The sequence below is a fragment of the Anopheles cruzii genome, chromosome 3, assembly GCF_943734635.1.
Source record: "Anopheles cruzii chromosome 3, idAnoCruzAS_RS32_06, whole genome shotgun sequence".
In the NCBI taxonomy this organism is placed as follows: Eukaryota; Metazoa; Arthropoda; class Insecta; order Diptera; family Culicidae; genus Anopheles; species Anopheles cruzii.
The window spans coordinates 71,927,080-71,938,813 of record NC_069145.1 but is presented as its reverse complement, the minus strand read 5'-3'; the positions used below and the strand labels follow the sequence as shown (position 1 = coordinate 71,938,813).

General features: G+C 53.5%; 2 protein-coding genes across 2 annotated transcripts; one reads left to right on the top strand and one right to left on the bottom strand.

The window, feature by feature from the left end:
• Positions 1-5,046, bottom strand: LOC128273717 (MPN domain-containing protein CG4751). Its single transcript, XM_053011746.1, has 6 exons — positions 4,969-5,046; positions 4,775-4,882; positions 4,450-4,702; positions 4,278-4,380; positions 3,794-4,212; positions 1-3,728 (listed from the first exon to the last, which is right to left on the bottom strand). Exons 1-6 carry the CDS (start codon positions 5,044-5,046, stop codon positions 1-3), a joined length of 4,689 nt encoding a protein of 1,562 aa, XP_052867706.1.
• Positions 5,047-5,856: 810 nt separating this feature from the next.
• LOC128273746 (COP9 signalosome complex subunit 8) lies at positions 5,857-6,741 on the top strand. The gene is made up of 3 exons (XM_053011780.1): positions 5,857-5,976; positions 6,045-6,115; positions 6,188-6,741. Exons 1-3 carry the CDS (start codon positions 5,920-5,922, stop codon positions 6,621-6,623), a joined length of 564 nt encoding a protein of 187 aa, XP_052867740.1. The 5' UTR covers positions 5,857-5,919; the 3' UTR covers positions 6,624-6,741.
• The last annotated feature ends 4,993 nt before the right edge of the window (positions 6,742-11,734 follow it).

Sequence of the window (11,734 nt, the reverse complement as noted above, 5' to 3'; positions counted from 1 at the left end):
TCAGGGGTCAAGATTTTCCGTCGACATTTTCGGTATCTTCGCCGGTGGAGCGGCCACCAGGTCGGCGATCGATGCAAACTCCATGCGCTTCTTGTACGGCGGCAGTATGCCGGACGACGAGGACGACGACCCGGCACCGGGCGAGGTGGCAGTGGCGGGGATGGCCGGTGACGAGCGCGACATGTCGACGGGTGGCGTCTGAGGGGCTTTCCGCGACAGATCCGCCGCGCCACTGGCTCCCCCGAGCGGGGAACTGGCGGCCAATGGCACCACGCTCGAGACGGCCAAATCGACGGCCGAAAAGTTGTACTTGGAGTTGCCGCTACCGCCACCACCACCACCACCGCCTGCCGAACCAAGGGAAGGGCTTTCGCGATTGGCCGATTTGGTGGGCGTCGAGCGGGACCCGGGCGACGGGATGATCGAGGCGCTCGGTGGCGGCGTATCGATTTTCCCCGACGACGACGTCGAGCTGGAGGACGACTTCGGTGGTTTCATCAGCATCGAGTTGAACGCTTCCTGGTGCAGCTTGAGCAGCGAGGCCGACGGGGCCAGATACATATTGTTCGCCTCGAGCGTCGCCTTCGACAGGGGGTCCGGAATTTCGTACTTCTCCTGGCTGAACAGTGACGACATGTCGGGCAACTTGGCCGCGGCTGCCGCGGCCGAAAAGTTCGGGAACATCGACAGGTAATCGAGACTGGCCTGAGCGGCGGCGGCAGCGGCCGCCTTTCCACCGGCATTTCCACCGGAACCGGTACCAGCGCTCATACCCGGACCACCACCACCAGACGACGCACCGGACGATCCGGAATTGGACGTGAGTGAGCCGCCACCGAACAGAAGATTCAAATCCGCGGCCGTACCCTTTCCTCCGGCGGCCGCGGCTGCTGCGGCCGCCTGGCTGTACAGCAGAGCGTTCATGTCGGCCGAACCTCCGGCACCACCGTGGGCGGCCGACGTGAACAAACTGTTCAGCATATCGGTGGGATTCGTGATGGACGCACTGCTGACTGCCGCGGCGGCCGCCGCTGCCGCCGCTATCGATGCTTTGTCCGCTTTGCTGCCCTTGCCACCACCACCGCCACCACTCGGGGAACCACCCATACGCTGGATCGGTTCGAACAGTGCCGAAAGGTTCGTGACGCCCAAGTAAGGGTTCATGGCAGCTGCAGCCGCCGCAGCGGTCGTCATATTGTTGCTGCTGGCATCATCCTTCAGGGCACTTCCCTTGCCGCCCTTGCCGGACCCTCCGTCACCGTGACCCGCCGCCATCGAGTTCCCGTTCGTGCCGCCGGGGCCACCACCGAGAAAGGAGGCAAAATCGAGAGCATTGTTCGACAGGGACTGTGCCTTCAGCAGCACCTGAATGTCGTCCAGATTGCCCGAGTTGAGGATCTGCTGGATGACGGGATACTTTTGCGACTGCTCCACCAGCAGATTGATGTCGGCCGCCGTCGGCACCGGCGGTAGGTAGGAGTCGGTCGAAAACATGGTCCGCAGTTTGGTGATCAAATCTTGGGCCGATTCCTTCTTCGAGCCCCCACCGATCGACGACGGTGTACCGATGGCGGACGACGAGTGCTGTCCGCCGCCGTAACTCGAGCTCGAAGTTGAGTTGTTCCCCTGAGTTCCGATCGGTCCGTGCCCCGTCGAGTCACGATTGTTGTTGGCACCGCCGGACGCACTCCCCCCGGATCCCGCACCCTTGCCGGACGGTTTCTTAACGATGGAAATTTCGCTACCCAAACTGCCGAGGGCCTGGGCCTGCTGGAGCAACATCTGCGAGTATTCGGGCGTCTTCATCAGGTCGACCAGTTTGCTTTGATCGAATTTGCTGGTAAAATCCGCGTAGTCCATCATTGACTGGTGCTGAAGCAGCGCCTGCTGCGCTTGGTGCAGTTGCTGCTGGGCCGCCACGGCGGCTGCGGCGGCCGCTGCCGCTTGGTTTGCTTTCGAGCGCGATTTACTCGACCGGCCCGAGCCGGATTTTCCTCCACCGGTGGGGGGTGGTGGTGTTCCACCGCCCCCAACACCACCCATTCCGGGACCGGAACCCATTCCCAGCAGGGGATTAGCGCCGTACTGCGATTGCATCAACAGACTGAGATTGCCCTTTTCCAGCTGCTGCATGAACTCTTTCATGTTCGGAATCGCCGGCAAACCGCCGGCGCCACCGGAACCCGCTCCGCTGTTCGACGTAATGGTCGAGGGCGAGGAAGAGGAGCCACCCTGGCCACCACCGGACGACGCTTTCGAGGACATGCTGCGATTGAGACTGTGAAGAAGCGTTTCGTTGATCTGCGAGTTGGACAGACCGGAAGCGGCCGCCACCTGTGCCAGTGCGGTCAGTGCCGACAGGCCGTACTCATCGCGCTGCTTACTGTTGCCACCACCCGAACCCGAACCACCGCCCTGTCCCTGACCGAACAGAGCGGCGTACTCTTGCGACAGTAAGTTCGCCGGTAGCGCCGTGCCCAGTGACGCAAAGGTGGCCGCGTACAGGTCGTGGATATTCGAGGAGCTGGCACCAGCACCACCACCACCACCGCCAGAGCCTCCAATCAGTGAGCTGAGTGTGGGGCTATTCCGATTACCGGCACCACCGCCGACGGAGCTACTGGAGCCGAGAATGTCGCCGATCGATAGCTTGCCCGGGCTTGGGGCGGGCGAGTTCCGTGTGCGACTGCGGCACGACGAAGTGTCCGACTTGGCAGGGGACGGGCTCGCCCGGACCGGTACCTCAAACTTCGCGGGACTGGCCGAGTTCGAAGGGATCGTGATGGGGCTGTCACGCGGTGACGATGTGTTTGTGGCGTTCATCAGGGAGCTTCCGGCCACCGTGATGGTACCGTGCGTTCCGTGGTGACCCGCCGGAGTCTGATGATTGTTACTGGCCACAGAACTGGGCGGTGGTGGTACAGAGCTGGGTGCCTGGTTGTTGTTCATACTGAGGTTAGTGGCGGCAGAAGGGGCCGTGGCACTGGCACCCCCGGGGGCTCCCTGCGGTTGGCCGGGTGGCGCCGTTTGACTGAGGTTTGTTGGAAGCACAACGAGCGCGCTGGACAGGGGCGATGGTGTCATGTTCAAGCCGGACGGACGCTTCAGCTGGGCCTGAAGGCTGGGGACTGCTATGGCCGGCCCACCGACCGCCGCCGGTCCCTTGCCGTCTTCATCCTTCAGCGAAATGACATCCGAATCGCCCATCTCGGAATCGAAATCGTCCTCGTTCTTCGTCTCCATCTCCTCGGCGCTGTTTACCAAATTGACAATCGGTGGCCCCGAGCTAGGCTCTTCTCCCAACTTTGCCGGTGCCGTGGGAGGCGGTGCAATCGGTGGTTCCGGAGCGCTGGTCACCACGACGGCCACCTCCGGGATCTCCTCCGGATCGAGTCCCAGCAGTTCGCGAACCCAGTTCCAAAAGTGGCCCGAGGTGGAATCGCGCGGAAAGCGTGGCGACAGCGAGCGGCGCAGCTTCTCAATGTACGGAACGTCGCGGGCCCCGTAAATCGATTGGAAGTTGATGAGTTCCCGCTTGAACTGCTTGTAGTAGTCGACGGTCAGCATCATCTCTTCCTTCACGTCCTCGGAAAGGGTTTCGTCTTGCACGAGCGTGTACGTCATCAGCATGGGCCGGCCGTACTCGGACGGACGGTTTTCCGGCGGTGGCGTCACCCAGAACGACATTACGTTCGACTCCAGCGCCGTGTTCTGCTCATCGTAAGGTGCTGAAAAAGTAAACGCTCACGGTAATGGTACGAACGCACCGTCGGAACGCTGGCCAAATACTTACAGCAGATGAAGCCGATGCAGGGAATGTACGAAGCTTCGGTTGGGCCACGCATCCGGATCTGGTAGTCGAGCTGGGCGTCGCAATCGCGCAGGGTCGGCTGCACCGGAAACCGGGGATGCGAATGGTACCAACCGACCAGATTGATGTTCTTCTTGATCATCAGCTTCTGGATCTGCAGCTCGCAGAGGGCCGCCTTATCGCGATCGTGCCGCGTGTTGCGGCACGGAAACGCGTGCGTGATCGACAGATTGTGCGCATTAATGTCCCAGGTGCCGCCCAGGTATCCGCACACCTCGTGGTTGGTCAGATGGCAGTGGAAGTCCATCACGAGCAGCGTGGACGTGCTGACCGTCACCAGGAACGGTTGCATCTTCCCAAGCGACGTGAACGGCACAGCCTCGATCAACGTGTTTGAGTCGCTGAAGAAAGAAAGACGTCACGATGGTAACGATCAACGTTGGCATCGATTTCAACGCCTACTTACTGCATCACGTTGCGATTGCTGATCGTGTTGTGAGCGACAATGTTCCGCCGAACCGGCGGTGGTTCCATCGCCGTCTTATCCTCTTCCGTCTCCTCGGCCAGTTCTGTCGTGTGGGGGACCAAAATTGGTTACTTTCCATGTCACAAGCCACCCATTTCGAGCCGGAACTTACCTTCACCCGGTGGCAGGTCATCCTTCTGATGCTGATCGCGCTCCTTCTGCTGCTTGCGATAGTAGGCCGCCTTGTAGGCGTCCAGCTTGCGGCCCTTGTACTTCACCGACGCCCAACCGCAGCCGGACTTTTTGTCCGGGTTGATGATTCGCTTACAGTAGATGGCCCAGGCACTCGGCGAACAGAAAATGGTTTCCGTTTCCTGCGATTTGATCTTCCCGTCCGCCAGCAGATCACCGACGAACTTTTGACCCTGCGGAGAGAAACACGACGGTGGTGAGTGACCACTGTCCGAAGCTACGGTGAATCCTGCCCCGCTCCGTACCAGATACTCGATCGTCATCGCTCCCTTGCCCGGCTGGAGGACGTGCGCTCCGAGCAGCATCTGCAGCGTTACGGTTTTTCCGGGGAAATATCCCAGTTTCTCGACATCCTGGCCGAATGAGGAACCGAAAAAAGATCCTGTTAGTAAAACCGATACACTGACCGCTAGGAGGGAAACTGGGAAGCAACACAAACATCATCGTTAAACTCATCCCCGATATCGCTCTCGTCCAGATGGGAGGAAGTTTCCTCTTCGCTGGCCTTTGTTGACATGGTTGCACCACTTTCCGGGAAGCTTCACACAGCGCGCACGGAGATGTCTTCTGCTTCGGGTTCCTTCTTCTTCCCACCACTCTCGAGCACCGCGCACCGTATCGCCAAAAAACCACTGTACGGCGACTTTTGCAACACCTTTCTCACTGTTCCCCGCAACCGTGGCACTGTCGGGCGTGCAGGGAAACAATCGGGATTCGGTTTCGTGACACAATTCGTTGCATTTATTGCGGCAGAACGTGAAGCAACACTCCGATCCCAGCCTGCTGTGTTTCGTTCTTGTTTGATGGCAAAACGCCGTGCGTGCATGTGTGTGTGTGGCGTGTGCGAGCGAGACAGGGGACGCCAAAATGCGTTCTGCGTTTATACTGGGGTAATTGGTTTTAGAACCGAGTTCGTAATTTTTATCTAATTTGACAGTTTGAAAGAAGCCAGAAAACGCGATAAAAGGCAAAACAAATTGTTATTGGTATAATAAAATATAGAAATGAAGATGCCACATGACACAAAACTGCGAAAGAATTGAATCTGCATAATGTAAGTAGATTTCAAATGGTCTAGTTTTGCACAAAATCTATTGCCATAAATATTGGACCATAAATTCAATAATTTGCATCGCATTGCATGATGCATTACAATAATGCATCGAATATAAATGCAAGAAAACAAGCAAATTTCAGATAGAAAATAAAATCCTGGGTAAGTTATGGCACAACCCTGCGAAAACGCAGGGAACAACCCTGCAAACGAACTTCGAAATTCGAAACTGGCAGCAGCTGTCAAAAAGGACATTTGGCAAAACGACAATTGAAGTAAACAAACGCGGCATCGCGAGATCATCGAGTGATAAAGCGATAATAGACTCTCTTGGCAATGTTTTCCGAGAAAATAAGACAATTAACTCTGCTGCTGGAGAAGCAAGAGTTGGAGGTACGCATTCGAAACGCTGCACGCTGCTAGTTTCAGCTGTACATTGTGTCACTTCCGCATCTTTTCAGGCACCGAGCGGGATCGTTTCGATACAGCTGTACTCCGAACTGTTCGCGGCATACCTCTACCAGAATGATCTGTAAGAGAAAGAACGCGTTGGTTTGAATGCGCCAGATTGCATGTTACTAATGAGCTCTCCTAACGCCCACAGAGCCAGCGCCCGGTTTCTTTGGAAGCGACTGCCGCCTAGCCTGAAGAAAAGCAACGCGGAACTCGAACAGATGTACAAGGTTTACGTGAGCCTGTGGAACAACGATACGACCGGCTTCTACAAGGCCATCAACCACGACTGGTCCAAGCACGTGTCGGAGCTGATGTTTGAGCTGAAGGAGAAAATACAGCAAGAAACCATATCGCTGATCGGGCGAGCGTACAGCTCCATCTTCGAGAACGTTTTCGCCGAGATGACGAACCAAACGCCGGACATGATCGTCGACACCTGTAGAAGCTTAAACTGGGAGATTATCGAAGGTCCGCAGCCGCGGCTCATCATCCCGAAGCGGGCGGTCGAGGAGAAACCCATAGTGGTCAGTTCGGAGGATCAGTTGCAAAAATTGACCGACTTCGTGTCGTTCCTCGAGAACTAGGGGCATTGGGGAAACGATTCCGCTTCAACTGTATAGAAATACTGAATCCATCAAACACATTTAAGTTGGTGATATGTAATTTACGATGATTTTCTAATAAATCCGGATGTTAATTTGCGCGCGAGACTTGGGCTTTGTGGTAAAAGTAACAGGCTGTCAGTTTTGACGGAGTGTGTCTTGGGAAAAAAGGCTGCCTGCCTTGTTCGTTGGCATCATTTTCAAACCAAAAATCGTTTTTCCGCGGTTTTAAAAGTTCATCTCTTCAGTTCCGGAAAGAAAAAGGGAACAACAATACAATTGACTGCCGAAATGATCAATGCTGAAATGACATTGCGACCGTATTAACACCTCACACGAAGAAACCACTGAAAACTGCAACAGATCATTCAATCCGATCATAAGTGGTGGTTTATTGTGAATCCACGAGAAAGTGAAGCTTCTCGGTAAAACACAGCCCTAATAAACAATAGGTTTGATATAGTGCTCGTAGAGGTCAGCAGTAGAAAAGTCAACACAGGAGTTCTCATTGCAATCAGTTCAGCCTCGCGGAAATTTTTAAGGGAAAGTTCTGTGGAGAGTGAGAATCCATGACATATTGGGATAGTTGTGGCTATGATCGATGCCGTTTTCTCGATATGAGTTTCTAACGTCTCCACGACCGTCACATCTTTTTACCGCGTTTGCCAAGTGATCCAAAAACAACCCTTACAAGTCTGCAATTGGCGCATTGGTTCCCCGACAAGGTACAGCAAATGTTCCCTCAACACGCAGCGTAATGCAAGCGATCGTTGTGCCGAAAGACCGGTTTCTCAACGAGCCTAACGCAGCATCAGCGCGGCGACCGTCGGCGAACGCGGCAACATCAAATCTCATTAATCAATTATTAATGAGCGGCCTAAAAGGACGCAAGTCATTGATTACCGAAGAGCGGCGAACCATGCAAACGGCAGCCGAAACCGAAAACCTTCGGTCGTGCAAAAGTATGCTTAAATAATCAAACATCTGCCCATCGGTAATGAGAAAGTACTTGCGCGGCGACGTCTTCACCGTGGACACGCCGAGAGTTGGGCGAAACCCGGAGAACGGAAGACACCAAACAAAAGGGCCACAACTCCCGAGCAACTCCCGAGAACGCTGGTGGTTGGCCAAACGGGTCGTTAGTCTAAAATGAAGAATAATCGTGCCCGGTCGCAAAATGACGTCTATTACACTGGCAATTATGAGTAATAATGCGTTTTTAAAAAATGATATTCCCATTACAGATTGCGCGCGGTCGGCGCGAGAAAATGACACCTTTCGGTCGAATCCGGGCTCTTCTAAGCAGCACCGCGATCACGCCTTTGGTAAATGTTTTGGCAACGGGCCAGACGCAGTTTCCCGTCTTGTTAAAATGACGAGATGCGCCCGGTTTGCGGCTCTCGGGGACTCCGGCCTGTGGGCATTGATTGAATTTTAGAACAAGGTTCCGAGCGCGAGGCGTGCCTCCCGAAATGGTGGCCAAGCAGGAACGATTTATGTTGGGCCATCGGTTGGTAGCCTTTTTGGCACATTTTCACCGCGACACGCGTGGCGAGCCGGGTTGGGGAGTGCTGTCTGGCCGTGGCGTGAAAAAAGACGGCCTCCACCGCGGTCTGGCCCGGTAGCGATTAATCAATAAATCATTTACCTCGGTCGACGAGACATCGCGTCCCGGGAGTCCGTGGCCATTACTGGGGTTTGCAGGCAAGCTGCATTTTCCACGGTTTTTGGGCTGTCGATGTGCCACCGGACAAGCGGATTACTGGACGCCATTAATGGTTCAAATTTTACCTCTTTTTCGCATCAGTGGGCTGAACTCACCTGAATACTTTAACAACGAATCTTCGTTCTGAATGAATTTCAGATATATTATCTGAGGAGAGGTTTATTGGGCAGAAGGAAGATTTCCGATCAAGACTCCGTTGTCTCGGTGCTCTGGTAATGTCTGGACCATGTTGATGTTACGAAATCTCGGTTTACAACCGACATAGTTTATTGTTTTCTGCAGGATTACTTTTTAGGCTCCGTCCAGGCGGCTGTCGGAACATTCGGAACCAAGGACACCGACCGATACTATACTGTATCGGTTTAATAACAACTTATCAACATCCCAATTCATGCCAACAAACGGTTTCAACAGGTCGGTCCACGCATTAGCGGTTCACCTCATGATTCCGACACTTGAACGAAAAATAAAGAAAAACCCATCCCATGTTTGACGACCATTTCAAGTTGCGCTGAAACCCAAAAAGGACACCTGCGGAAAGCAATTAAATTTCGCGAAGGACGCTTCTCAAAAATCAGTGTCGTCCCGAAAAGGGAAACCACAGTTTGCCGCCATTCGCTCGGATGTGCATAGCCCCTCCACCGTCGGAGGTTCATGAATTTATTATGCCGCTCGATGCTGCTCCCGATTGCCGTCGATTTTTTCTCTTTTCGGCTTCACATTACGCGGCCCTCCACCATTATTGCCAGAACGCGCCACCGCCGTTCTCTAATGGCAGCCTCCGGATCCGTTACGACGACGCCTCGGCACGACACATAATCGAAAAAAGCCCTCAGTGACCCCGGGGGCCCGGCACGGCATGTGATGGATCAAATATTCACGATGGATCGATGGTTTTTCGCACGTCGCGCCGCATCGGGCGGCGGCGAGTAATTTTTGGTTTCGACCAGAAGAAACACCAAAACCCAAAACAGTGGCCCTTACAGGGAAGGAAAGCGGCAAAGTGGCGTCCGGGGGGTGTACGAGCAAAAAATGCCACAACAGGCTCCGACGGGAAGCCCGTCCATCATCCTGCTTGTTGGGGTTTGTCGCCTGTTTTTTTTCCCGGAGCACGGTTCCCGGACGGAGATGGTGCACACGCGAGCCAAATGGGGTTGCATCAAATTTCGCGCTTATTTATTCTCGATCCCTCTCTCTCGCTCTCTCTCTCTCTCTCGGTCGCTCTGTGGGCAACGGAGCGCGGCAAAGCCACCGGCACCGAAATTGCAGGGAGCGCGCGCTGCTCATTTGCAATAATTTGACCTAAACTTAATAAATTACGCACCACTGTGAGCCGCACGGCGGAGGACGGCGAGGCCGCCGGCGGATGATTGATTCGTTGACGCAAAGTTAGGGTGCCTCTTTAGGGATGCCGGGGAGGAGGCCGGCGGGCAGTGATTGTACGCGCGACGAGGATGCTGCCGCGGCTGCCGCTGCTGATGATGATGGCCTCCGGAAGCGGATGGAACGAAAGCGAAATTCCATCCCACTTTTGATGCCTTGTTAGCATCTCGCCCCAAACGTGGCCCGGTCGCTGTTGAGAGGTCGTTTACAGGTTTCCACGGTGGGACGACATGGCCAGGAGGATCAATTTCTGTCTCTCTCTCTCGCGCGCGCTGCTGATGCGCTGAAAGGATGCACACGCCGCAAGGTTTGCGCTGCAAACTCGTTGCGCGTTTCGCGTTTTTTAATGGCCGTCCGGCCGCACGGCAGGTATCATCGTGTATGTGTGTGTGTGCGAACACACGATGCACATTGCGCCACATTTGCGCAGCGATCACTTACGCGGCGGCGGCAGCGGCGGCGGCGGAACATACTTTGGGGTCCATATTTTCGGGTGATTGCAAGGCAAACACATTTGGGGCATCCGGCCACTGAGTTTGGTTAAATTGCGAGTTTGGCCAACTGAAACGAGCCACGCGTAACAACGGAGAAAACAATGAACAATAGGGTGGGAGTGGGTTGCTGTTGATATACCCATTCGTTTGTTTACCCAGTTTTGTGGTATGTTTTCGTTCCAAATTGGCTTAGAATCTGTTTAAAACGAGTTTTATTAGTTCGATTGTTTGGCACACGCCAGAGAAAGTCATCAATCAATATTATTCGCTCGTTGGCGTTTTTTCCCCTCAGGGGGTTTCCCGTTACATTTGGAGCATATTTTTGAGCAGCTTTCGAATGAGCTTGGATGATGCGAAAAGCCCAACGCAAAGGATATGACCATCCTTTGAATTGAATGATGATGTTTCACAAACACAACGTGCGTTAATTGAAGAATCGGGCGTTCTCGGATTTTTTGGGCGAATAAACTGAGCTTCCGAAAATGATTTACATAAGTTTTACGCTGAGAAACCGCACAGCTTCTACTCAACTCCGAATTAAAATTGCCACCTCAATAGATTTCATATGCTATTGTAGCTAAAAAATATCGGGATTCCCTTGTGACTCTAAACTTTTTTTTATTCTTCCAAATCTATGCCTTGCATTTAAAATAATCCCTACTCTAGGCAATAGATCTAGTACTAGTTCTAGTTCTCTTAGCAATTCCGAAGCAAGGTCCGAAAAGGCAAGCAAGGTCTATCTTGGCTATTGACTGTAAAAGGTGACCACAAACGTGTGGACAATTTATGACGGAACGAATTTGGGAAGAAGTGATCGCAAACCACGAGTGCAGTGTGAAATGGTGCATTATCGAGATGCAAAAACGAAGAATTATCTCTCCACAAATCTGGTCTAATAAATAAATAAATAAATAGTAATTTGTACTTGAAAATATAGCTGAAATGATTCGTTTAACAATTGCTGTGCTCGAAAAATAATTATTTTCACCTATTCTAATACTAATATACATTATTACCCGTTCAAAGAAGCATAAACTAGCAGTAAATAAAAGTAGTACGTCAGTACACCGCAACAAAGTACTTACCACTCGAAACCCGGATCCTTTCGAATCAATTTCCAATTTAATTTAGGGCCGGACCCGACGAACGGCTGCCGCCATTGTGCGCCAGTGTCAAACACAGTTTTGTAAAACCTGGCAAGAGGTTGGCAAATATGAGCTGTCTCTGCGCCCGGCAGCATCGGCATCGGACGACGGCCCTTCGGATCCACTTGCGAAACCTCATTAAGCAAAAAGGAGACACGGACGGCTGCCGGGGATCGGAAAACCGGCAAAACAGCTTAAAATGCTCTTGGCCCGATTGGCTGTCTATTAGCGGACCGCCAGCGGGCCCGTTCACCAGGCATCACCATAACACACCCGCAATCGGCACGACCCCATCCCAGCAATTACATCGTTATCGTGGTGCCGTCGGGGTCCGGTCCCGCCCGT

Bases quoted from the DNA above. Each gene is read 5' to 3' on its own strand.
- LOC128273717 (XM_053011746.1), bottom strand. From the start codon at position 5,046: ATGTCAACAAAGGCCAGCGAAGAGGAAACTTCCTCCCATCTGGACGAG. The intron at 4,381-4,449 runs GTAAGTTCCGGC...CCCACACGACAG, and splicing joins TGACCTGCCACCGGGTGAAG to AACTGGCCGAGGAGACGGAA. The intron at 4,213-4,277 runs GTAAGTAGGCGT...TTCTTTCTTCAG, and splicing joins AGCAATCGCAACGTGATGCA to CGACTCAAACACGTTGATCG.
- LOC128273746 (XM_053011780.1), top strand. From the start codon at position 5,920: ATGTTTTCCGAGAAAATAAGACAATTAACTCTGCTGCTGGAGAAGCAA. The intron at 5,977-6,044 runs GTACGCATTCGA...GCATCTTTTCAG, and splicing joins TGGAGAAGCAAGAGTTGGAG to GCACCGAGCGGGATCGTTTC. The intron at 6,116-6,187 runs GTAAGAGAAAGA...TAACGCCCACAG, and splicing joins TACCTCTACCAGAATGATCT to AGCCAGCGCCCGGTTTCTTT.